The following is a 26,502-nucleotide window of genomic DNA, read 5'->3' as shown; positions in this document are numbered from 1 at the left end:
GAGATGGCTCAGTGGTCTAAAGCACCTACTTAGAACAAGCTAAGCTAAACAAAGTACAGGGACTGCGGTTCAATCCCCCAGCACCACATGCCAGCCAGTCCCGCTCCCTGCTGGGCTGAGCTGGCCACACACACACACACACACACACACACAAATAAATAAAAAAGAAAAAGAAAATAAAGTACGAAATAAAGACAGATAATAAAAAAAGAGAGAGAAAAAAGTTATAGTAATTCAGTATGAACAATATACCTAAAAGTATACCTTACCAGGTGTGGGGACACAGGCCTATAATCCCAGCACTCAGAAAGCTGAGAAAGGGACCAGGGAGATGGCTCACTAGAATAAGCATTTCCCTGGCAAGCGCAAGGGCCTGAGTTGAAGCCCCAGTTCCGCCAAAAAAAGAAAGAAAGAAAACAAGCAAGCAAGCAAGCTAGCTAGCTGAGGAAGGAGGACTGCTACAAGTTCAAGGCCAGCCTGGGCTGCACAATGAGTTCAGGAGCAGCCTAAACTATACAGCGAGACTCTGGCTCATCGGGCCACCTAGCTTGGGAACAAAGTGCAGATTATCACCTTCAGCCTCCTATGAGTATGCCTTACAGTGTAGAGATCTGGAAGCTTCCACTCTGGAATTCTGGAAAATACATGGTTAGGAACAAACAACTTAGTAGCAAGCAGCCCAGCACTGAAATATCCATTCCTTGCGACCTAGCTTCACGTGTCACAAACACAGTGCCTACGTCCCCACCCACCACATTCTTTCCTCTCTGAGTAACTAGAGGCCTCTCAGACAACCAGCCAGGCAATTCTGCTCCAAATTACACGATTTTGTGTTGCTTGCTGAAATTATACACAGTCTTATTCTGCTTGCTAATTGTTTCATGTGTACCAATGCCTTTTTTTCTTCAAATAAAATAAGTGAATTACTTGAGAATAGGACTTAGTTTGATCCTGCAATTGTCAGTTGCCCAATCCTCAGGCTCAGCCAAACCGGGCACCCAGCAGACAGCTCTCACACAGGGCCAGACAACCTGCTCTCCTGCAGAAAGGGCCAAGCGCCACATGCTTTTGAAGTACAGCCCATGCACCTGGCTGTGGGCGCTGACCACCACCCCATCGCCTCAGCAGCACCCTGACACTGACACACATGGCTGCCAAGCCACAGCAGCCACAGCCTCACCTCCAGCTCATCTGGTGTCTCAGAACTGCCCTAGGCGTGAGCCCTCAGCAGGCTCCCCCCACGTGCCCCCTCACCACTCCCAAGGGGAAGTCATTCACACAAGACCATCCTCCTCAGCTGGTACCCTCATTTAATCAGGCTGCTGCAAATGGCTGGCCAAAAGCAATAAGGGCATGACTGAGAGACTGTGGGAGTTTAATATAAAAAAATTAATAAAAAAAGTGGGGGGAGAATAAAGGGTCTACCTTTTAATAGGGCCCTAATTACCCAACTCATAGGATCAGCCCAAATGAGATGGGAGTTTATTTCAGGGTTTTTTTTTAATTATTGTTTTTTTTATATATATATAAATTGCTGCTATGTGTTTTCTTTCCTCTGAGCAATTATGCAGCAAGTACGTAAAGAGGAGAAAAAATATTAATTAAATATAAGGTAATTGTAGAGTTGGCCTGGAGAGAATGAGTCTGAACTCTGGACCATCACAGACTACCAGGGTTTGAAGACTGCTCAGGGCCTCCCAGAAAAGAAAGAAATAAAAATATAACCAAGCAACAAGCGGAAGCAGGAAAAGTCCTGTGTGGAGAGCTTAGCAGAGAGAAAGGCCTGCAGGGCTCTGGACCCTCGGGCCATAGTGGCGCCCCAATCACACCTGCAAAGATGGGCTGGCTCCTCTTCTGATCAATAAATAGCTAAATCAATGATTAAAACTCATGGGCCAGGAAGATGGCTCAGTGGAATACGCGTTTCCCTGGCAAGCGCAAGGGCCTGAGTTCAATCCCCGGTTCCGCAAAAAAAAAGAAAAAAAGAAAAAAAAAAATCCTCAAAAGGAGACTGAGGAGGCACACTACTAAACAGGAGCACAGTGCTCTATTCAACAATAGTCTAAGGTAGTACTTCTGCCTAAGGGGGCTAGTAGCTCGGCCCCAGGGGATGCTCAAGCCTCCAGCAGCAGGCAGGCAGAGGGTCATCTCCTTGGCTCTCCAGGGAAGAGTCCAGATAAGAATCTAGATATCTTACTCCTTATTTTACAGGAGTAAAATAAGGCCACTGTGGGAGTGCGGGGACACAAGCCCATGACTGTGAGGGCAGGAGACATGAATGACATCTCACCCTTCTGAAATAGGTTCAGCAGCACTTACACCATCTCACCCTTGTCCCAGGAAAGGCTCAGGCCAGCTAAGCACCTTGAGCCACCTCTTCCCACACTGCCAGAAGAGTGACGACACTAGATGCCACCTATGGCACTGCTGAAAGAGCCTGGGTGTTCCCTATGCTGGCTGGAGAGAGGAAAGGCTCTGGAAGTTAAGCCTAACACTGCTCCCCACCTCAACTGATTTACAGAGGGCCCTAAAAATGCCAAATAGAACAAAACCAGGGCAGGTGGTAAGAGGCTCTGCTTAGACCCCCCACAGCAAAAGCATCTTTTCAAGACCCCCACCGTTCGCACATAGTGGGCCTCCTCCTCTTTGGTAGGCTCAGATATGGCTGGTAATGCCAAACACGCCCCTAGTTACTGACCAAGCAAAACCACATTCACCTCCTTACCCATTCCTTAAAAGGCCCCTTGCTGGTCCCACCCCAAGGCGCACAGTAACAACCTTGCTGGCCCAAGGCCCTGGCATCTCCTGAATTACTACATCAGCAATGCAGCAGCCCAGGACCGTTAGGTAGATGCTTTAGCTCCTGAAAGCACTAGGCTCCATTCAGGAGAGAGCTCACTGATCTCTGCATGCCAGGACAGAAGTAGAGGTCAAGTCACCCACAGGAAACTGCCACAGGACACCCTTTCAATGGACACTGCTTTTGTTAAGCTGTAGGACCCAAAGCTTGCTTTAAACTCACATGGTATTTTATTATTAGCAAACGATACTGCGTGTCTTGGGTACTCACCAACGGCTCTCTGGGCACCACATTTTCACTTCCTGGAGTAGAGCTCGGCTGCAAAGAGAAACAGAAACAAAAATAAGATCATAGTGCCACCCAATGGGCATCAAAAAAAAAACTTATATTTTCAAGCAAGACATAAAAATGCCTTTTACTCATAATTTTCATTGCTTTTTCAAAACTTTAGAGTACTCTGCAGTGGATAACCTGTAAGAAGTAATCAAAGAGTCTGAACTTACCAGGAAACATAACTTGTGAATTCCTTTTCACCAGCCCTCAAGAACATGGCTGAGTTTTTATCAGAAGACCTAAGATTAGTAGCTTGGCAGAAGATGCTGAGAACAATCACAAAATCCACAGAAACAGAGGCCAAAGACGAAGCTAAGGAGAGAGCCGGCCTCCACAGCCACCAGCTCAGGACTAGCAGACCAGAAGAGCAGCAGAACCACATGGAGAATCAGATGTGCCCACAAGGGGGCACTAGGTGCTCACACTCAAATGTTTTCTAGGCACAGTATATGGAGCCAGGAAGGGAGCAACCTTCACTAGTTCTTCTGTATCAGCTCTTGTTTTTTTTTAAAAAAAAAAAAAAAAAAAAAAAAAAACCTCTCTGCAGTTAAGCCAGCCTAGGCTTAAATCCTTTGTGGCAGTGAGCCAATGACAGGCTGACAGAAAAACAGACCAGTCTACAGGCAGGCCAACTGGGCTGACTCCAACCTGTTCTCTTGTGGGGCCACTGCCACACAAGTACCTTTAACCCTTGGCTGGGCTGGTCAAAATACAAAGGAGAGAGCCGTGTGGTGTACACCTGTAATCCCAGCACTCTGGAAGGCCGAGGCAGGAGGATTGCAAGCTGAAGTACATCCTGAACAACTCAGAAACTTAGTGAGAACTTGTCACAAAATTTGAAAATTAAAAAGAGGATAGAGATGTAATAACTCACTGCAAAGTCCCAATATTTACCCATAGAACTGCAATAAAATAAGAAATTTAGTGAGCAGAAGGGACAGGGACAGAGATAGAGATAGACAGATTTGTAAATTGAAGAAATTTACAAATCTCTACAAGAATACAAGTGTTGGGGCTGGTGAGATGGCTCAGTGGTCTAAAGCACCTACTTAGAACAAGCTTAGTAAAGCACAGGGACCGCGGTTCAATCCCCCAGCACCACATGCCAGCCAGCCCCCCCCCCTGGTGGGCTGAGCTGGCCACACACACACACACACACACACACACACACACACACACACAAATAAATAAATAAATAATTTAAAAAAAAAAAAAAGAATACAAGTGTTCTGTGCCGGGAAGATGGCTCAGTGGAATGAGCGCTTCCCTGGCAAGCACAAGGGCCTGAGTTCAATCCCTGGTTAAAAAAAATAAAAGAAAAAAACCCAAGTATTCTGAGTGGGCTATGATTAGTTTATGGTTCCTGCTGTTCAAGTCAATTGCCAATTATATGCTAACAACATCCAGGCAGGGCAGCCAATGTGCTCATCCCAGGAGCTAGCCACTGCCTCCACTCTCCTCCCATGGTTCACAGGTCCTGTGCCAGGGCTCCCAGGAGAAAAGGCAGCTGGCATGACACAGCAGCAAGGCCTCTGTGGGACCAAGGAGCCCCTCTCTACATCCAAAGTCCAGTCCCAAGGGCCCCACCATCCCAGGCCAACAGATAACTAACTGAAGAGTGGGTCAGTCCCTAAGATTCCGCAGGGCCTCCAGGCCCCTGCAAGCACCCACAGCCAGGGTGCTAGGAAGATCCCTCTGAGCCCCTGCCCCCTCCTTCTTGACTCCCCTGGACTGTCACCGGCCATGGCCAAGGGTCAAACCCCACCTGCCACAGGCATCTCCTCCTCCCAGAGCTGCCTGTCTGAGAAATCAGTGCAGCCTCACCAAGCCACCTGAGTCCCTCCTCCTGCACTCCCGGAGCCACCAGAACATGGCCACCAATCCCCTTCCTTCGCATCCGCAGAATCAACCCCTCTACTACTCTCCATCTCTACAGCCATCAGTTTGGTCCATGCTTCCAAAACCTTTCATCTGAACCACTGCAGCAGCCTTCTGACCAGCTCCCTGACGCCATGCTGGCTCTCTCCCCATACACTTGCCTCTGTGCAGACTCATTTCCTGGGATGATGGGGAGGGGTGGGGGGGCTCCTCCCTTATCCATTCATCCAGCCCAGTAAGCAACACCATGTTTATGAGACAGAACAGAGAAAACTCAGTGGGGCCTTTGGGGCTTTGCACTTGCTCTGTCTACATCTCAAGTCTAGGGTGGCCCCACATTTCCCTGCTCAGTCCATAACAGACACATAGCTTTGCTTCCTGTCAAGAGACCTTGCATATGCTGTTCCTTCAGAGCCAGCTAAGGTCCCCTCAGGAAGCAGTGCTTCCCTGACAGCCCTATCATGTGCACACAGTATTCTTCTGCTTCATGAAATAAGCAGAAGAGCTAGGAGTACATTCAGTGATAGAGCACATGCTTGAAGCCCTGAGTTCAATCCCCAGCACCAAAAAGAAAGAAAAATCAAACAGCTGCAGCTTTACATTTGTGTAATCATCTGAACAGTGTGTCTCCCTCACTGGCTCATGAACTCCACACAGGCAGAAACTGTTCACTCATCACTGTAGCCCTGGGGTCCAGGACAAGGCCAGACACAGAGGAAGCCTTGAACTGCTATCTGCTGAATGAATGAATGAATGAGCAACAAAGACTACAGCAATGACTGTAACACACTAGCACATATGTACTAATGAGTTCTATATTATAGTTCATTGTCTTCCTGAGGGCCTCCAACAACATACTTGACAGATACTAACTCTAGGTGATAATCTTTATTTAGTTTTCTTCATTTAATTCTCACAACAAATGCACACAGAAACACTACTGAAAAGGAAATTGAGGCGATGAAGGTTAACTCAGCAAATAACTAGAGCACAGGGATAGAAAGGCTTCTACTTAATCAACAATCACATTTTTTAGACTGTATTTTCTTAAGCAACAGCCCTAATGCTACTGCATAACTAGTAACATAGGTTGTTTGACTAGACAGAACCAATAAACACAACAGCTTTACCATTTTATAAGGGTTTTTGTTTTTGTGGTACCGGGGATTGAACTCAGGACCCTGTGCTTGCCAGGCAGGCACTTATTCTACTGAGCTATCTTCCCCGCCCCAGCTTTACTATTTTATAAAGCCACTTTCTAGGGGCTGGGGAGATGGCTCAGTAGAATAAGCACTTCCTGGCAAGCGCAAGGGCCTGAGTTCAATCCCCGGTTCTGGGCGGGGGGGGGGGGGGGGAAGCCACTTTCTGACCTCACCCTTTCTTCCTGGGACACAACCCATCACTACAAACCACTGTCACCAAGGAACCAGGTCAGATCAGGCTGAGAGTGCAGCCAGTGGCATAGCACTTGCCTAGAATGTGTCCTAGGGTTGGTCTCAGCACTGCTCAAAAAGAAAAAAAGTTAATCTCTCTCAAGTTAATATTTTCCAGAAGGACTTGTGCACAAGTTTTACACAGTCCATAGTGACAATAACCCAACTAAGTCTCATGTGCCCTTTGGCATCTTTTAGAATTGTGAGGCATATAAATGTGTTCAGGGTTTGTTTGGTTTGGTTTTTGATGACAGGTCTCACTAGTGTAGCCCAGGCTAGTGTTGAACTTGCAGCAATCTTCCTCCTCAGCCTTTAAGTGTTAGAATTGCAGCTGTATTCTGTTTTTAAACATTAAAACAGGGGCTGGGGAGATGGCTCAGTGGAATAACCGCTTGCCTGGCAAGCTCAAGGCCCTGAGTTCAATCCCCGGTTCCGCAAAAAACATTAAAATTAAAAAGATGCCTGGCAAGCACAAGGTTCTAAGTTTCATCTGCAATATAAAATAAAATAAAGACCGGGTGTGGTAGCGCATGCCTTAATCCCAGCATGTGGGAGGCTGAAAACAGGAGAATCACTATGAGCCCGATCTATGTAGTGAGACCCTACAGACCCTGTACTAAATACAAAAATAAACAAAAACAAAACAAAACAGGCTTCCTCTAATTCTAAGCCTAGAGCTACACAAGACTGGTTGGCCCCTTATCAGTTCTCACAAAGCCGGGCCAAGTATGTCAGAAGCATCTAGATGTACCTGTCCCCATCCTGGATCTTTAAACAGCAGCACCTCCTAACTCCTCCACCCCAGGTTTCCCAGAGCCTACTGAGCCGGCACACAACAACCCCAGACCCTCACATGCCACAATGTGGAGCGAGCACTTCCCAAACTGCATTCCACCCTAGGCTGCCCAGTCAGCCGGTACTGGGTACCCTGAAGCTTCACATCAATATTGGAAGTTTCCAGCATCAATGACACTGTAGGGCAGTGATGGCAAACCTTTCAGAGCTTTCAATAATACAAACAGCCCACTGCAGCACCAGTGCCAGAAGTTTACGACCATTACTAGAGATTCTCCAGCCCGTGATGGAATTTTAGTCCACAGGCACCATCTCATTTCCTGTCTCAATGTCCTTTAGAAAACTATTTCTTGAGGACTAAATGCAAAATAGCCTCGATTCTTACTTCTCCATTGTGTTTACTCCCTTGGGCACACCAGCCACTCCACCCTGGGGAACAGCTCTGTCACTGACCTCTCCCTTCACAGTCTAACCTTCTCACAGACAGGCACTTCACTGTCCCGAAAGTCTACACCCTCAGCACCTAGAACATCACTGGCATGCATCAAATTGGGAGTAGTTAAAATTTGTATTTAAATAATTAAGACAAAGAAACACTTAAGATCTATCTATCTATCTCTCCAAAAGAGGCAAAAAGAGCCTGGCAGGGACCCCCCCAACCTAATATAAATGTGGTCTGCCCTCTACGTGATGCAGTCGGGCGGTCCTCGACCACGGGACAGTGCCATTCCCAGGGCACAAGTAGAAACATGCAGAGGTGTTTCTGGTTTTATTTTGTTTTGTTTTTTTCCAAAATCAGGGATTGAACTCAGGCCCTTGCGCTTGCCAGGGAAGCGCTTATTCTACTGTGCCATCTCCCCGGCCCCTCAGAGGTGGTTCTGGATGTCACCAGGACTCAGTTCCACAGATATTGAGAGAGCAATAGGCTAAATGTGCTGCAGTGTGACCAGGGAACAACTGTCCACCCACAGCACCTAAGCAGCTCCTCACCGCTCTACTTCTTATGTAAAGGAACAGACTCCCATCTGGCTGGGAGAGGTCTGTCTTTTTGAGAAAGGATCTCTGTGTAGTTCAGACTGGCCTTGAAGTTGCAGTAGTCCTGCCTCAGCCTTCCAAGTGCTAAAATTACAGGCATGTACCACCACTCCTGACTTACACCCAGCCTGACACACAATCTCTTAAATCAGTACTGGACCCTATGACACGAGTGCCACAGCAAGCTGTTTGTTATCACTGAAAGCTCTGACAGGTTCGCCATCACTGGCTTAGATGATGGGCAGAGGTGAGCAGTTGGCTGCTTATCTGGGGCTCCCCAAGCTCAATGGGTCCTTTGCATTCTTTGCAAATGGCCAGCCCTTGCTCAAATACCTGCCCCCACAAACATCCACCCTTTAAGTGGTCAAGTCCATTATCTGGCTCAAAACAGATCACTACAAATTAAATTCCAACATGATCCTGGCTATTGTCACAGGGCATTCACTTGGGAAAAAAATGTAAAAAGGTTTAGGGGCCATCTGCTGAGGCCTATTGCAAAAGAAAGGAGGCAGCTCCCAGGCAACTGAGTTCAGGAGCCTTGCGGAGAGCCAAAGAGGAAGACTGCTGTAAAAGACAAGAAGTCAGACAGACAGAACGCACCAGGACTGGGGAGAGGTCGTTTTGTTTTGAGACAAGGTCCTGCTATGTAGCTGATGCTGGCCTTGAAATCCTGGCGATCTTCCTTGCTCAGTCTCCTGAATTTCGGGATTACAGTCCAGTGCCACCACGCCCATCCCACAACAGATGCTTTTAACAGAACAGAGGCAAGGTGCTCTCACCGCTGCTGCCTGGGCACTGACTTCCCCAACCTGGGGCCACATCACATGGGACTGTGATCCCTGACACAACAGAACAAACGAACAGAGCCCGACAAGCACTCTGGCTTTCTGCCAGGAGACACATTTCAGACTAGGAGAGGGAAGGGTATCCCTGCTAGGAGCATAAAGACTGAGTTGAAAGGTCAGAGGCCAGAGGTCAGAGGTCAGAGAAGCTAAGATAACAAAAGCTACAGAAGATAGTTCCAAAGAGGAAAGAGCTATGCAACAGGGAGGGTGCCACAAATCTGCCAAAGTTCCCCCAGGCCTGTTGGACAACAAAATGTATGTGGGCACAGGGATTCAACTCAGTGCACAGTGTCTATCTGGCAAGAGCAAGATTGTGAGTTTGATTCCGGGTACCAAAAGATAAAGTAAAATGTGTGTGTGCATGGGGGAAACTCATGAGAGGGTGATAGCAGTTGTACACTATCCCAGCTCACACAGGGCTCCTGTGGAGTTTTTCACAAAGGCCCAGGAGGGGGCTGGTGAGATGGCTCAGTGGTCTAAAGCACCTACTTGGAACAAGCTTAGCAAAGCTACAGGGACCACAGTTCAATCCCCCAGCACCACATGCCAGCCAGCCCGCCCCCTGGTGGGCTGAGCTGGCCACACAGAGAGAGAGAGAGAGACACACACACACACACACACACACACACACAAATAAAAAAAAAAATTTAAAAAAAAGGCCCAGGAGGGCTACATCTTGGGGAAGATGAGTAGCCTAGAATAAGAATTACCTTAGACTCACCCTAGCAAAGTTTAAAAGCAAGATTTTAAAGAATCACAAAATATGGGGCTGAGGAGATAGCTCAACAGTCTAAAACACCCTTAGGCAAGCTTAGGCAAGCACAGGGACCGCGGTCCAATCCCCAGCACCACATGCCACGGCTGAGCTGGCCACCAAAAAAAAAAAAAAAAAAAAAAAAGATATTGAAAGAATCACAAATAACTGCCCACCAGATAAAGCGCAACATTCCCTAAAGACTATACAATCCACACCTCAGTGTAAAGTGCATAATAATCCTGGATATAAAATTCACAATATCCAGCATCCAATCAAAAATTCCAACATACATGAAGAACCCCAAAAAACATAATTGGTAATTTAGTAAGAAAAACCAAAAGATAAGTAGATATGGTGGCACACATCTGTAGTGCAGCATTTTAGAAGGCTGAGAAAGCCTGTGTTTGAGCCCAACCCAATCAATTTGGTGACTTACAGAAGCTTTGTTTCAAAATTTAAAAAGAAGGGGCCCTGGGCTGGTGAGATGGCTCAGTGGTCTAAAGCACCTACTTAGAACAAGCTAAGCAAAGCACAGGGACCACAGTTCAATCCCCCAGCACCACATGCCAGCCAGCCCCGCCCCCGGATGGGCTGAGCTGGCCACACACACAAAATAAATGAAATTAAATAAATAAATAAATAAAAGATCTTAAAAAAAAAATTTAAAAAAAAAAAAAAAAAAAGAAGGGGCCCTGAGAGGGGACAGGGAGATGGCTCAGTAGAATAAGTGCTTGCCTGGAAAGCACAAGGGCCTGCGTTCAATCCCTGGTTCTGCAAAAAAAAAAAAAAAAAAAAGGTCCTGGATTCAATCTCTCATACCACAAAAATACATAAATATGTAAGATAACACCAGCAAATTACTATAGGAAAAAAGGTTAAGGGCACTTGAAGACACAGCAAGAGAAGCTAACCAAAGGAAGCAAACACTTAAGCACCTCAGTGGTCTCTGGGGCCTGGGGTCTATCAAGCAGTATAACACACATTTAATTAGAGTTCTAGGGAAAAAAAAAAAAAAAAAAGGAATGAGGGAGGAAGCAACAGTTGAAGAAATACTGACTGAAAGTTTTCCACATATAATGACTACCATAAATGCACGGACATAAGAAACTTAACAAAAGTCAAGCAGAGAAATCAAAAAGCACACAAGGCAGGCAAATTATGATCAAATTTCTAAAAACTCATGGAATGAGAAGAAAAAAATTTTTTTCTTTGTTTTTTGGGTTTTTTCCTTGCTTGGTTGTTTTTTTTTTTTAAAAAAAAAAAAGGTTCCCCTATATATGTAGTTCAGCCTGGCCTTAAACTCAGCATGTAACCTATTGAAATCTTTTTTTTTTTTTTTTTTTCCTTAGTACCAGGGACTGAACTCAGGGCCTTGTGCTTGCCAGGCAGGCGCTTATGCCGCTGAGCTATCTCCCTGGCTCAACATGTAGCCTAGGCTGGCCTTAAACTCAAGGGGATCTTCCTACCCCCACAGCCCCCAAGTGCTGGGATTACAGGCTTATTCCACCATGCCTGGAAAGAAAACTTCTGAGCAGCCAAGACAAAGGGCATCATTACCTACAATTACTCAGGATTAACAATGACCATATACTTCTGAAGCCATTCAAACGCAAATACAGCAAGATGATACTTAAAATGCCCCCAAGAAGGGGGAACACTATCAAGGTAAAAGCCTATGTCCAGTGAAAATAGCTTTCTGAAGGAATACAATGGATTTTAAAATATGCTAAGAATATTTATGTACCAAAGAAATGTGAAAAGAAATTCTTGGGGGCCAGAGAGACAGCTCAGAGGCATAAGCAGCTACCTGACAAGCACAGGAATGGAGTTCAATCCCCCGCCCCACGTGCTGTGCTGTCTCGGTCCTGGATCCCTGGGAGTACTATCTTGGCCCAGGATGCAGGCACCCACTGTGTGGCCCCAGAACCCAGCATGGAGTCACATGCCTGTAATCCCAGCACTCAGGAGGGTGAGCCAGGAGGATCTCTGCAAGTTCAAGACCAGCCTGGGGACTACAAAACTGAGCCTTGTGCTCAGCCTGAACTGCACAGTGAGACCCTGTCACAAACAGAAAAAAAGGGGATGGTCAAATAGCTCAGCAGATTAAAGAGCCTGCTTAGGCAGACACAGCTGTCCAGAGTTTGATCCCTGGGCACACTGAGACTGTGATTGAGACTGGGCATGGTGGACCGCGCCTGTAATCCAAGCTCTTGGGAGGCTGAACACAGGCAGATCACTACAAGTCTGATCTATGTAGTGAGACCCTGTAGACCCTATAAACCCTGTACTAAATTTTAAAAAAATATATAAAAAATTTAAAAAAAAGAAATTGTTGGTCTTTCACTTTGCAAGATGGGGATATAGAAGCTGAGTATCCCAATCCAAAGGAGAAGGAATCTGAAGCCAGCAGCTTGGTGTCAATGGCAACACTTCAAAGCATCAGTACCTTAAGGCCAAGAGCCCAAGAAGGGAAGCCCCACTGCAGCAAAAGCCCATGCTCCTCATGGGAACTGGCAGATGGGCCCAATCTGCTGTGGGTTCAAAAAGGACTTAGCCACCAACCACAGGACTGAAACAGACAAGAAAAAGTTCTCCCCACTGTCACAAAACCAGTTGGTGGTGACAAGAATGGTACTAGGTGGCTAAGCTTTGAAAACTGTCTAAAGCAGTGACAGCAAACCTTAGAAGCTTTCAGTGACACAAACAGGCTGTTGAGGCACACATGCTATAGGTGTGTCACCCCTGGCCCAGGTATTATCCTATTAAAAACTAGAGATGTAGGGGCCAGGGAGATGGCTCAGTAGGATAAGTGCTTGACTGGCAAACACAAGGATCTGAGTTCAATCCCTGGTTCCACCAAAAAAAAAAAAAAACTAGAGATGTAGGACTGGCCAGATAGCTCAGCGGATTAAAATGCCTGTTTAGGCAGGCCCAGGGACTGGGGTTCTTCCCCAGTGAGTTGTGCTGCCCCCACCCCGGGGCATAGTTGATACTGAGATTGAGACTGGGCCTGGTGGCGCATGCCTGTAATCCTAGCACTTGGGAGGCTGTAAACAGGAGGATCACTTCGAGTCTGATCTATGCATTGAGACCCTGTAGACCCTGTCCTAAAAATAAATAAATAAATCCAAAACTCAAAGTTAGTCCTCAACTCCAGAGCTACATACAATTCCTTTTTTGTACTAACAAAGGGAATTTATTCTCAAGGGGCCAGGGAGATGGCTCAGTAGAATAACTGCTTCCCTGGCAAGCTCAAGGGCCTGAGTTCAATCCCCGATTTCACAAAAAAAAAAAAAAAAAAAAATCCATTTATTCTCAAAAACTGGCATCCTAAATTTCTTACCAGGAACCTAAAAATGGGCAAATTCCTTTATTTCATATCAAAACTGACCCTGGAAAAAATACAAAAGCTTAATAATAGTCATATCTATGTTTAATTAAATATGCAATTTAAAAATATAATTGTCTAAATATGAATTTTTATGTATGGTAGAGATTGAACCCAGGGCCTCTGTACTGCACTAATACCCTGTGTTAGTTGATACATTATGTCAACCTGGCTGAATCTGCTCGGTAAATTCTCTGCGTGGGGGCCTAGCCCTGCAGGTGGGCAGGGCCCAGGAATTGAGAAAGGCTTCCTAGCGCCCTGCCCCACTTCCTGCCGCCCTGCCCCACTTCCTGCCGCCCTGCCCCGCTTCCATGAAGAAGTCTGAGTCTTCTGAGGAACTTGGCCTCCGCAGCTGCCCCACTTTGGAGGAGCTCGGATCTTCACTGAGGAGCGCCAGTCTTCACAGTCAGTGCAGAAGGAAGACAGAGGCTTGATGGCCGCCACAGCTGCTGCTCACCTTCTGCTCTTCATTGTTTTCTCTCAATGAACTGCTGTCATTTGCCTTGGAGCCAGCGGAATATGGACTGAACCCTCCAGTTACTGTGAGCTAAATAAACCTTTCCTTCCTTCATTTTGAGTGTTGGGTATTTGTCCCAGCAATGAGTAAAAAGTAACTAAGATATACCCAATACTTTTTTTTTTTAAATTTTGAGGTTTAATTTTAATTTTTAATTTCTGTTGTTGTTTTGGGGGCACCTTGGGAGTGCTCTTTGAGACAGGGTATGTAGTCCAGGCTGGCCTTGTAACCCCAGCACTCCAGAGGTTAAGGCAAAAAGATTGCGACAAATTCAAGGCCAGCCTAGGGTACAGTGAGTTCAAGGCCAGTCTGACTACACGGTGAGACCCTGTCTCGAAACACACACACAGGGGCCTGGGAGACAGCTAAGCAGCATAAGCACCTGCCTGGCAAGTGTTAAGATCCTGAGTTTGATTTCTAAAGAAAAAGATCCAAAACTGCACACAAAAAAGCAAAAAGTTACTTTCCCTTTGGAGCTGGGGACAGAGAGCAGTGGCAGAGCACTTACCTAGTAGGAAAGGTCATAGGTTTAGTCTCCAGCACTGCAAAATTTTATTTACTTATTTATTTATTTGGTCTTTTTGAGACAGAGTTTTGTTATGCAGTTCAGATTGGCCTTGAGCTCACTTTGTAGCCCAGGCTGGCCTCAAACTCACGGCAATCCTCCTGCCTCAGCCTCCCAAGAGCTGGGATCACAGGCATGCACCACCACGCCCAGCTTGCAAAATTTTTTAAATTTATTTTTTCTTTACATTTTTTCTTATTTCTTTTGTGTGTATATGTGTATCCCTGGGTGGTACTGACACTATTTTTACACAAAATACATCCATTAAAAATAAATTATGAATGGGGCTGGTGAGATGGCTCAGTGGTCTAAAGCACCTACTTAGAACAAGCTTAGCAAAGCACAGGGCCCGAGGTTCAAACCCCCAGCACCACATGCCAGCCTGCCCCGCCCTCTTAGTGGGCTGAGCTGGACACACACACACACACACACACACACACTTAAATTAAAAAAAAAAACAAAAAAAAACGCTACAGTCTGGTGAGATAGCTTAGCAGACTACACAGCTGCTTAGGCAGGCACAGGGACCCAGGTTTGATCCCGGTGCTGCATGCCACACGGGCCCTGCACTGGGGAGGCTGAGAGACAGGAGGATTACTGTGAGTCCGAGTGGCATAATAAGACCCTGTACCAAATAAGTAATTCTTTTTTTTCAGTACTGGGGATTGAACTCAGGACCTTTTGCTTGCCAGGCAGGTGCTTATGCCACTGAACTACATCTCCGGCCCCCTAAATAATTTTTTTTAAATATATATATATATATATATATATATATGGCCGGGGAGATGGCTCAGTGGTCTAAAGCACCTACTTAGAACAAGCTTAGCAAAGCACAGGGCCCGCGGTTCAAACCCCCAGCACCACATGCCAGCCAGCCCCGCCCTCTGGTGGGCTGAGCTGGCCACACACACACACACATAAATAAATTTAAAAAAAATTAAAAATAAATAAATTATGATAAATAAATAAATAAATAAATAAAGTTGTCTCTTGCTGCAGCAATGCACGCAAGTGGGAGCACCAGGAGCTTGGGCTCAGAGCAAGACACTTTGGATTGTTCTAAGAAAACGGCAGACAAACCAGACGTGGGAGAAATCGCCACCCTCGATAAGGCCAAGCTGAAGAAGACAGAGATGCAGGAAAACACCCTGCCAACCTAAAAGACCAATGAGCAGGAAAAGCGGAGTGAGATTTCCTAAGAGCCCAGAGAATTCCCCGCCCCCATCATCTCTGAGACCCCCAGTCATGATGTGGAGGAAGAGCCACTTGGAAGATGGTCATGAGCCATACGCTGCACTGTGAACTTGGGCATTCCACGCCAATGCCACTGGCCCGCGGGTCTCTGAGAGGGCCCCCCCCAACTGGACTGCCAAATTATCTGGTTATATTATAGAAAATTATTTGTATGTTGAATGAAAACAAAACATATCTCACGGCAAAAATAAATTATGTATTTATATAATTAAAATTAAAAAGAATGGATAAATTCAAATTCTATTACGCTTATAAGAAAGAAATAATGCCAATCTTGTACTATTTCAGAAAACAGACAAAAAGAACATCCAAACTCATTTTACAAGGCCAGCATGGTCCTGATTTGAAAGCCAAAGATTTTACACAAACCTGCATAAGAAAAGTACAAATCAATATCTTCACGAAGTGATGCATCCATCCTTTTAAAATGGACATATCAGTGGGGTGTGGTGGCACACACATATATTCTCAGCCCTTGAGAGGCTGAGACAGGAGAATCACAGTGAGACTGGAACTAGACAGTGAGACCCTATGTCAAAAAATAAAAAGGGTTAGGAATGTAAGTCAGTGGTAGTGCACTCCTGGGTTTTATCCCCAACACCACAGAAATTAATAAATACACATTAATAAAATGAATAAATGTAACAGCAGCCTCAGAGTATGAAATATGTTAAATATGAAATTTAACAGAAAGTGTCCACATAAGTGTCCTGTACACTAAAAACTACAAAGTACTACTGAAAAAAAAGCAAAAATAAGCAAATATATGTAGGTTTGCACTACATTAATGAATGGGAAGGTCAATATTAAAATGTCAAGCGAGGCACGGTGGTGCACACCTGTAATCCCAGCTCTGGAGAGGCTAAAGCAGGATTATTGTGAGTTTGAGGCCAGCCTGAACTGCACTGGGAGATCTTGACTCAAAAGACAAAAAAATTAAAAACATAAAATAAAATGTCTATTTTCTCACAAATTAGTTAGTCTGTAGGTTGTGTAGATACAATCCCAAAAATTCCAGCAAGGTATTTATAAGAAATGCTGGGCCAGAAAGATAGCTCAGTGGCATAACATTAGCCTGCCTGGCAAGTGTAAGATCCTGAGATTGATTCCCAGTACCCCTCCACCACAAAAAAGGAACTGGGACAAAGCCTAAACAATTTTGGAAAGAATAGCAAGAAGATTTAACACCATCTGATTTCAAGATTTACTGTAGGGCTGGGGAGAGAGCTCAGTAATGGGGTATGTGCCAACACTGCAAAGAAAAAGAGGAAAAGAACACTACAACCACAGCACCCAAGGGGGCCAGGGATATAGTTCAGCAGGATGGCGCCTGCCTAGCAAGCATGAGGTCATGAATTCAATTCCCACTACATAAAAAAAAAAAAACTATAGCAACCAAGACAGTATGTTATTTGCACTATAAGAGACATATAAACATAGACTGAGTCCAGAAGCTGACCTATACATATACACAATTGTTTATTTGACAACGGTACCAAGATAATTCAGAAAGATAATCTTTTTGGCAAATAATGGTTTAACAAATGATTTCCATATGTGGAAAAAATGAACATAAGCATGTGAAAGGATGGTCAATAGTATGAATCATCACAGACATGCAATTTAAAACCACAACAAAATGTCACTACACACTCACTGGAATGGCTAAAGAAGACAGACAATACCAAGTGCTGACATGAATATGGAAGAAAAAAAACTCTCAGACATTGTTGGTAGGAAAGAAAAAAAGCACAACTTTGAAGAGTTTCTTATAAAGCTAAACATGCACTTACCACATGACCCAGCAATTTCTCCCATAGGTATTTACCAAAAAAATTTTTTTAAATATTCTCATAAAGACATGTACAGGAATATTCACCGTGGCCCCAAACTACTAGTACCTCATTTGTGGGAAGCGGAATCTAAGGTGACCCCCATGATCCAAGCCTCCTGCAATCCATGTCCTTCGTGTGGACAAGACCTGCAACTTGCATCTGGTAAACAGTGTATAGCAAAGGAGACAGGATGTATACACTCACATTACCACAGGTAAAGCAGGATGCAGTGACACAGGCCTGTAACCCCAACAATGGGGAAGCTTAGGCAGGATGATCGCCACAAGATCAAAGCCAGCCTGCACTACATGTGAATTCAAGGCCAATACAACCTACGGAGCAAGACCCTGTCTCAAATAACAATGACAACAACGTGGGTATGACACCTGTCCAATTACTAAAAGATTCTATTCTTTGCTGGCTCTAGAAAGCAACTGGCCATGCTAGAAGGCGCACATGGCAAAAACCTGAGGGTGGCCTTTGTCTGACAGCAAGAAGCTGAGGTCAGCAGTCTGGCAATCCACAGAAGTGAATTCCAGGCTTTTAACCAGCAAGTTTCACACTCCCCAGGTAAGCAATGGAGGAGACCCCAGTCCCAAACATACCTGGGGGCTACCGGTATGAGTACTTGCAGGGCTGCAGCCTGCTAAGATGATATGGCTATGTTTGACCCTCAGAAATTCTGAGATAATGACTATTAATACAATCCAAGGGGCCAGGGAGATAGCTCAGTAGAATAAGCGCTTGCCTGGCAAGTGCAGGGTCCTGAGTTCAATCCCCCATCCCACAAAAAAAAAAGAAAGAAAGAAAGAAAGAAAGAAAGAAAGAAAGAAAGAAAAGAAATACAATCCAAACATCCACCAGTGGATGAATAAACCAACAAATTGGAGTGCATCTATACAATGAAACTTCAGTGATAAAGGTAATGAGTCACAGGCATGAATAACATAAATTTCAGACATTCTGAACAAAAGAAAGATATAACACATACAGCCAGAAACAGTGGCACAGGCCTATAATCCCTGTTTCCCAGGAGAGTGAGACAGAACTATCGAAAACAAGGCCATTCTGGGCAACACAGGGAGACCCTGTCTCAAAAATAAATAAATATGGGGGCTGGAGAGATGGCTCAGTGGTCTAAAGCACCTACTTAGAACAAGTTTAGCAAAGCACAGGGACTTCGGTTCAATCCCCAGCACCACATGCCAGCCAGCCCCGCCCCCTGGTGGGCTGAGCTGGCCACACACACACACACACACAAATAAATTTTAAATAAATAAATAAATAAATAAAAAGGACTGGAGAGGTAGCTCAGTGGTAGGGTACTTGTAAAAAAATTCCCAGTAATGAAAAAAAAAAGGATTAAAAGTCATTCTTATGAAAGTCTAGACAACACAATCTACGTGGCAGAAAACAGTTGAGATCTCCTCATGTCAGTGGTAGCAATTTACTGGAAAGGAACATAATGAAACGGATTCATGAATTGTTTTGCAGCGAGCAGGATAGCTCAAGTGTCTAAAGCACCCACTTAGTCAAGCTTAGGCAAGCACAGGGACCACAGTTTGATCCCCAGCACCTCATGCCATGCCAGCCCCACCCCCAGGGAAGGCTGAGCCAGCCACAAAAAAAAAAAAAAAAAAAAAAAAAAAAAAAAAAGAATAGTTTTGATCTTGATCCACAACTGGTCAAAACTCATTTAACTGCTCAGTTGAATAAGCGCTTCCCTGGCAAGCGCAAGGGCCTGAGTTCAATCCCTGGTTCTGCAAAAAAAAAAAAAAAAAACTCATTTAACTGACAACAACATAGTCACAGGGCTTTTGTAGCTCCATTAAAAAAAAAAATTAAATCATAGCTCAGCGGGCTAAGCACCTGCTTAGGCAAGGGCAGGGACTGGAAGTTCGATCCCCTGTACAAACACACACTGAGTAGGCCACCAAGACCGGGTGTGGTGGCCCATGCCTGTAACACCAGCACTGGGGAGCTTGAAAACAGGAAGATCACTATGAGTCCAAGCTGTGTAGTGAGACTCTGTACCAAATACATTAAAAAAAAAAAAAAAATTAATCCAAGGTATTAAAAAATACAAGCAAAAAAGTGGCTTAGAAAATGACCTTTTTGGGGCTGGGGAGATGGCTCAGTAGGATAAGCGCTTGACTGGCAAATATAAGAATCTGAGTTCAATCCCCGGTTCCACCAAAAAAGAAAAAAAAAAAAAAAATGACCTTTACAAATGACCCTGCCAATGTGAAAAATCTGACAGTAGCCACCTGAAGCAAGCAATCAAACTTAGTCAACAGTGGGACAGACTGCTATCAACACACCTCCAGATACAATTCCCTGAGAAGTGAATGACACGTGTCATAAATGACACGTCATTTATATAATGTTCTCTTCAAAAAATGTTTAAGCTAGCCAGGCATAGTGGTACATGCCTGTAATCCTAACCACTAGGAGGCTGACACAGGAGAATCAAGCACAAAGCCAGCCTGGACAACTTAGGATACTGTCTCAAAATAAAATAAAATTTTAAAAGGGCTGGGGATATAGCTCAATGTGTTGCCCAGTACCACCAAAATACGTAAAAATAGGGCCAGGCATGGTGAGCCAGTACTGTAATGCCAGTACTCAGGAGGACCACAGCAAGTTCAAGGCCATCCTAAACTGCATAGCAAGACCCTATCTCAAAAAACAAATTTAAAAATAATTATATATATATATATATATATGAAATGGGGATGTAGCTCAGCACTCCCTGGATTCAAACCCCAATAGCACACATGTAGAATGGTCACTAGTAAATGATAAGCCAGGCATGGGGGGACACACATGTAGTCCCAGCTACTGGGGAGGCTGAAGTAAGAGGATGGCTTGAGCCCAGAGATTTGAGACCAGCCTGGGTAACAGCAAGAGCCTTTTCTCTAAATAAATAAAACCAACTCTACCCATACAATGTAGGAAGTACACAGAGCAATGACAATGAACCACTAGTGTTCAGTGTGGATGAATCTCACGATTCTGAGTTGAATGTTACTCAGAAGCCAGAGACAGGCAAATTAACCTACAGTGATCTAAGTGAGATGGGGCCACATTGAGGGGGTTGGGATGATGATGGGAGGAACATGAGGGGCTTCTGAAGTCTTGGTAAAGTCTGACTTCACAGGGATTTAACACAGAGCCTGTGTGTGCCAGGCAAGTTCTCCACTGCTGAGCCACCCCCCAGCCTGATTCCTTGATCGGGGTACGGGCTACACAAGTGTGTTCACTTTGTGAAAAGTCACCAAGCTATACACATGGTTTGTATACTTTCTAGAGTAAAGCTTCATTGAAAAGATAAAATATGTATGTATCTTTTTAAACTAGGGAACCACTCTAGATGAAAGCAAACTAAAGAAACTAAAAGGAAAAAGGAGTGTAAACCTTGTTGCTCACTTGGCTCATGATTTTCTTGTAATTGGGCAATCTGAGGATTATACATCAAATATTATTTTAAGCTGGGCATGGTGAGCAGGCCTATAATCCTAGCACTCTAGAAAGCTTAGGCAGCACTATCACAAATTCAGCCCAGGCTGGGCAATTTAGCAACTCATAGAAACCCTGATGTAAAATTAATTTTTTAAAACAGACTGAGGATATGGCTTAGTACCAAGACCCTAGGTTCAATTTTCAGTACAAAAATATTTATCAGTGCTAAATTTCTTGTGTGATGCTGGAGAGTAGTGCTTATATAGGAAAGTAAGCTCACTCTTGTGAAAGGCAAGTATTCTAGGATAAAAGACCCTGATGTCTGCACCCTTTAAATAGAAATATACATATGAATGAGAATAGCCAACTCAGCAAAGTGGAAATAGGGCATCCTGATGAACTTTTTATTTTTTTTATTTTAAAGAGAAAAAACAATAAAAACAATGATACAAAATTTCAAAACAAGATAGTAGGAGAGTAACAATGGTCAGTATATTGCTTATCTTCAAAGTAGTTGCTCAGATTTGGTGAACATTTTATGGCAGTTTTTCAGGAGTTCGCTTATTATTCTTTTCACTTTCATGGGTTGGAAAATTTTCAAAATAAAAATGTTTATTTGGGTATGTGGGGTTGGGTTGGTTTTGAGACAAGGTCTTGCCATGTAGATCAAGCTGGCTGTGAACTCAAATCTTCCTGCCTTAGCCTCCCAGACAGGCACCACCATGCCTGGATTCAAATTAAAAAGTTGAAGGAGGAAATGTCTCATCTGAACTGCTGTTATTCAAGAGTTCAACAGACTTTCAAAGCTATGTACAGGGGCCAGTGATACAGCTCAGCAGTACAACACCTGCCTGGAAAACACAAGGTCCTGAGCTGATTTCTCTCTCTCTCTCTCTCTCTCTCTCTCTCTCTCTCTCTCTCTCACACACACACACACACACACACACACACAAACCTTTGTACAGAAGGCAACAAACAGGCCCTAAGCACTTGCTGTGATGCTCTGACGCTCTCTACATCCATGCTCCCCGCCACCTCACATGGAGCTTAAGCTGGGCTGATTCTGATTGTTACCCTTCAGAAATAAATACTCTGAAAGGTGAAGCCTCAAGTCTCAGTGCTACTGAAAGCTGGTGCCCCAACCAGAGCCTGTCAGGACAGAAGCCACACTCTGCTACCCCTTCACTGGGCTCTTCTAGGTTCCCTGCTTCTGTGTCCTAAGCAATCCAAAAATTACTATATCAAATAAACTGCAACACACCTGAAATCTTCGTTCTGCAGTCCTCAATGGTCAGTCTACAGATTAAACAACACTTCTGCTCTGCACTGAACACAGAAAGGCTACAGGCAAGTACAGGAATAGGGATAACATATCTTCTTCCTATAGGCCACGACATGTACAGATTTAAGGGGACTTGGCTAAGAGACTAGCCCTGCCAAACAGCCATGTGGGGGAAAGAGAACGGAACATGAAGAAACAAATGAAATACAATCTTGCTGGTAAACTAAAAAGACTAGGCTGGGGAGGTGGCTCAGTAGGATAAGTGCTTGCCTGGTAAGCACGAGGGCCTGAGTCCAATCCCCAGTTCTGCCACACACACACACACACACACACACACACACACAACCTAAAAAGACTAGACTTCACTATCCTGGAAAAACAAATGTGTTTCTCTGAAATGGGTAAATCACCAAGGAAAGCCAGCAGAAATGTCAGCACTGAGGGCATTCTTTTAAATTCCAAAGCCCAGATGCAGAGGCGCATGCCTATAATCCCAGCACTCCAGAGGCTGAGGCAGGAGGATCACTGTGAGTCCAAGGCCAGCCTGTACTACACAGTGAGGCCCCCATCTCAAAAAAAACCCCAAAAATCCAAAGAAAAGAACTTCACTAAACTAGTAGTCATCACATAAAAAATTATGCAAACCAGGTTTAGTGGCACATGCCCATAATCCTTGTATTCAGGGGGCTGAGGCAGAAGGATTTACCTAGGCTACATAGCAAGACCTTGTCTCAAAAAAAGTTATTATTATAAGAATAATACAGGCTTGTGAGTTAGTTCAGTTGTTTAAGTGCCTGCTTGGACAAACCCAGTCAGGCACAGGGGATCACAGTTCGATCCCCAGATCTGGTCCTAAGGCAGCCTGAGCCAGCGCCCCTCCCCCAAAAAAACAAGGAAAACAAAGAATAATATAAACCCAGTTAATCCTCAGAACAACCTATAAGCAAAGAACTAATACTGTTCCTACTTTACAGGAAACTAAGGCAGAAAAGCTTGGTAACCTTTCCAAGATCACATGGTAGGTAAGCATGGGGCCAGGACTCCAAGCCAATCAAGGCAGTTATAGAGCCTACACCTGTAACCATTACTCTACACTGCCGCTGAAGGGGTAGAAAGAGTTGGTCATTCACTCACTATCTTTTGAAACCAGAGACTGCTATCACAAAGCCAACTAATAAACAGTTTAAGACAGACTGGTTCAGCCGGGGTCTAACTCTATGCAACCCTCCTGACACAACCCAGATTTGGGAGAATTATCAAACAGTCCTTTCAATCCCACTGTTTGTTTTGTTTTGGTACCAGGAATTGAACTCAGGACCTAGCACTTGCCAGACAGACACTTGGGCCACTGAGCTAAATCGCCAGCCCAAATTCCACTGTTTTGACTGAAGAAATGGGAAATCAGCCGGATTAGGATTTAATGAAACAGTAGGGGAGGGTGAAAGGGGTTTGGTTCACTTAAAAAGTCTGCACTTGCAGCTTATTTGACAGCCACAGAATCTGGAGTGAAGAGTTCAAGTTTGTCCCCAGCTGCCAGAATATTCTGATGCAATCCCATCTCTATCAGTTTGGAAAGGAGGGCAAAGAAGAGGAAGAGGTAATAATCAAACAAGTGTTGGCCAAGCCCCAGGAAAGGCCCTTAGATCCTTTTCTGCATGTACAGAGAGGGCAATTCTGAGAACTAAAGGAATACTAGCGTGACAGTAACTCCAAGTATCAACTTTTTCTTTTCAACTATCTTCACTAGCACTGGCAAATCAGAAGAGTCAGAAGCTGAGGACATTTTGCAAACAGCAACACTCTTCAAACAGCCCATGGGCATTCTTAACACATAACAGTGCAAGAAACCCAGAAGCCTGGGCACTTCAGCAAGTTAAGCAGGCTAAAGTAAAAAAAAAAAAGTGGATTCTTCATACATTCACCAAACTCTCAAATTTCTTGACAGCGAGAAGACCAGAACCAGTCCTAGTTGTCACCTTGCTCTACAAGCATCTCCGTCCTGAACCACACACATTGCTTACGAGGATACAGAAGCTGGCTGGGGAACAACACCTTTAAAAGTTCCAACGGCTCCAAGTGAGACTCTTCTAACAGACTTAATGAGTAAGACCGCAAGAAACGCTAAGTGGTAGCCTTCTTCCTAGGAAGGAAGTGCAACACTAATAAGCTGCAGAAGAACTCTAAAAGGTGCTCCAAGGAAGAAGGAAAATGACTGCTAAGGTCCCAGGATGAAACCTGATTTTCTTCCTAGGTTTAATCATAACCAAACTTTCACAGAGATGGCTGACTAGTGGCGTCACGCATAACGGGGTGGAAGGAAATCCAGGCTCAACTGGGCGCGTGACCTCGTACGTTACAAATCGTAAGTGCATTTTCAGGAAATGGGGGATTCATGGCCTGTACTTTGTAAAGGTTGTAGTGAACTTGAAACGAGATAATAAACATAGTTTGTCCTCAGCACGATAGCACCACGCAGCGAACGCGCCGTCCTTCTTAACCCCTCTCTCCTCACTCCACTGCCTCTGGACTCTCCACCCCTCCCGACGCCTACCATCACGGCCTGCCCACAGCAGAAGCTCAAGCGTCAACATCCTGGACCTCCTAGTCTCCTTCCTAAATCTGTAAGTGAAAAGCTACGGAGGAATTCTTGCCGAGAAAACACCGAACCAAGGAAGAGAGGCTGAGGATCCAGCCACAAGCTTGGTGGCGTCTGCTGTTTACAGTGCGTCCCCTCCCTGCCAACGCACTCTGCGAGTCGGAGTCTATTTCCAACTTGGCGAAGAAAGCAGAAAGGTGACGAAAGACGAAGACGCCGGCAAGGGGGCCACTCCTGGAGGCCGGGGCTGCGGGGGACAAGCAGAGACGCTCGAGCCTCTCACCGCCTCTCCTCACTCAGCGGCCTCACAGCTCCCGCCTGGCGTTAGGACAAGAGACCTCCAACCACCCTTCAAACTCCAGTGGGCTTAGAAGGGCGGGCAGGCAGGAAGGGGGAGCTGGCAGACGCGGCCGACGGCTCCGGCTCGAGAACGTGAACCGAGAGGGGTCACCGGGGGAGGGGCCGCGCAGGGAGGACCAGGAGAGGGGCGGGGCCCGGCACCCGGCGAGGGGTCGCGGACCCCGGCTTCGGCAACTCGAGGTCTCCGCCTGGCTTCCAGCTGCACGCCGAGTGGCCCCTCCAGCCCGGGTCCCCGCCACCACCACCGCGGGGTTGTCCCACTCCCCTCACCTGTTTCGGCTGCTCTGCTTGCTCCGAGGACGCCATCTTTTTGAGGCCTGTCTAATCTACCGCCGCTGGACGAGATTTCTCCCAAGCGCCCTCGCTCAGGTTCTGCGCCTCAGACAAAAGTAGAAGCAACTGAGTCTGTCGATGGGGAAGTGCTGGGGCAAAGGGTGGTAACTGGTGTCTGGGTCACCTCCCATAATTTTCGGAAATCCAGAGGAGTCTATTCTTTGGAAGAAGTCACTCTATTCATTTTTTTTTCGTTGTCATAGTAGTATTATTATTCTTGAATTAAATCTGTTGTTTCCATAGTGCAGTGGGCATGTTTATGATCTAAGTATTTAGTAAATGAGTGAATGTGAAGAAACTTGGAAATTTATTTTTAATCATTCATTGTAATTCTACTGAGTGGCTACTCTTTGCCTCGTTTGGTAGGCTTTAGAATTTAAAAAAGCCAAAACCCAGGCACTGAACCTGGTTACTGCGGAAAGGTCTGTTGGGAAAACACAGAAGCTTCTACGAACTATTACGGAATTATAATACTTGAATTTTTTTGACTTTGTTTTGTTTTGTTTTTGTGATTCTAACGATCAAACCCAAAGCTGTCTTGTGCTGGATATACAGTACTATAGAGCCATATCCTCCACTTGAATTGTTAGATTTTTTAAACTGAAGACAAAACACTATCATATGAACATTGTGACTCTCAGCTTATATTAAAATTGTCCTTTGACCTAATTGGAGTTACCCAAATGGATTGCCTTAATTTCTCTTACCAAATACCACATTTCTTCACCCATATTTGTTTTTTGTTGGCTTGTGATACATGGACTGAACCCAAGACCTCATGCTGAGCTACATGCTCCGCTGTTTGTTGGCTTGCTTGTTTTGTTTTTTTGTTTTGTTTGGGGGGGTCTGCATATATTCTTTTTTAAAAAATTAAGTCCTTTTTATTTAGCTTATTTTGTTAAGAGGCAGGATCTGTCTAAATTGCTAAATTGCCTAGGCTGGGTTTAAACCTTCAATCCTCCTGCCTCAGCCTTCCAGAGAGCTGGAATTAGAGGTGGTATATGGTGGCATATGCCACCTCGCCCACCACTTGG

At 45.0% G+C, this 26,502-nt stretch overlaps 1 protein-coding gene across 2 annotated transcripts in view; it reads right to left on the bottom strand.

The window, feature by feature from the left end:
• Pex14 (peroxisomal biogenesis factor 14) overlaps window positions 1-26,193 on the bottom strand; it is a 150,627-nt gene extending 124,434 nt beyond the window's left edge. The window contains exons 1-2 of one of the 2 annotated variants that reach the window (XM_023699549.1): window positions 25,406-26,193; window positions 3,071-3,118 (exon numbers count right to left, since the gene is read on the bottom strand). In XM_023699549.1, the coding sequence (XP_023555317.1) occupies window positions 3,071-3,118; window positions 25,406-25,441 (84 nt within the window). In that variant the 5' untranslated portion in view covers window positions 25,442-26,193. The remainder of the gene's footprint in view (window positions 1-3,070; window positions 3,119-25,405) is intronic. The other variant, XM_012516566.2, reaches the window with a different exon arrangement.
• Window positions 26,194-26,502: the final 309 nt, after the last annotated feature.

This window comes from Octodon degus, unplaced genomic scaffold (assembly GCF_000260255.1).
Source record: "Octodon degus isolate 3935 unplaced genomic scaffold, OctDeg1.0 scaffold00113, whole genome shotgun sequence".
NCBI classification, from domain to species: Eukaryota; Metazoa; Chordata; class Mammalia; order Rodentia; family Octodontidae; genus Octodon; species Octodon degus.
This window is presented reverse-complemented; position numbering and strand designations above follow the sequence as displayed.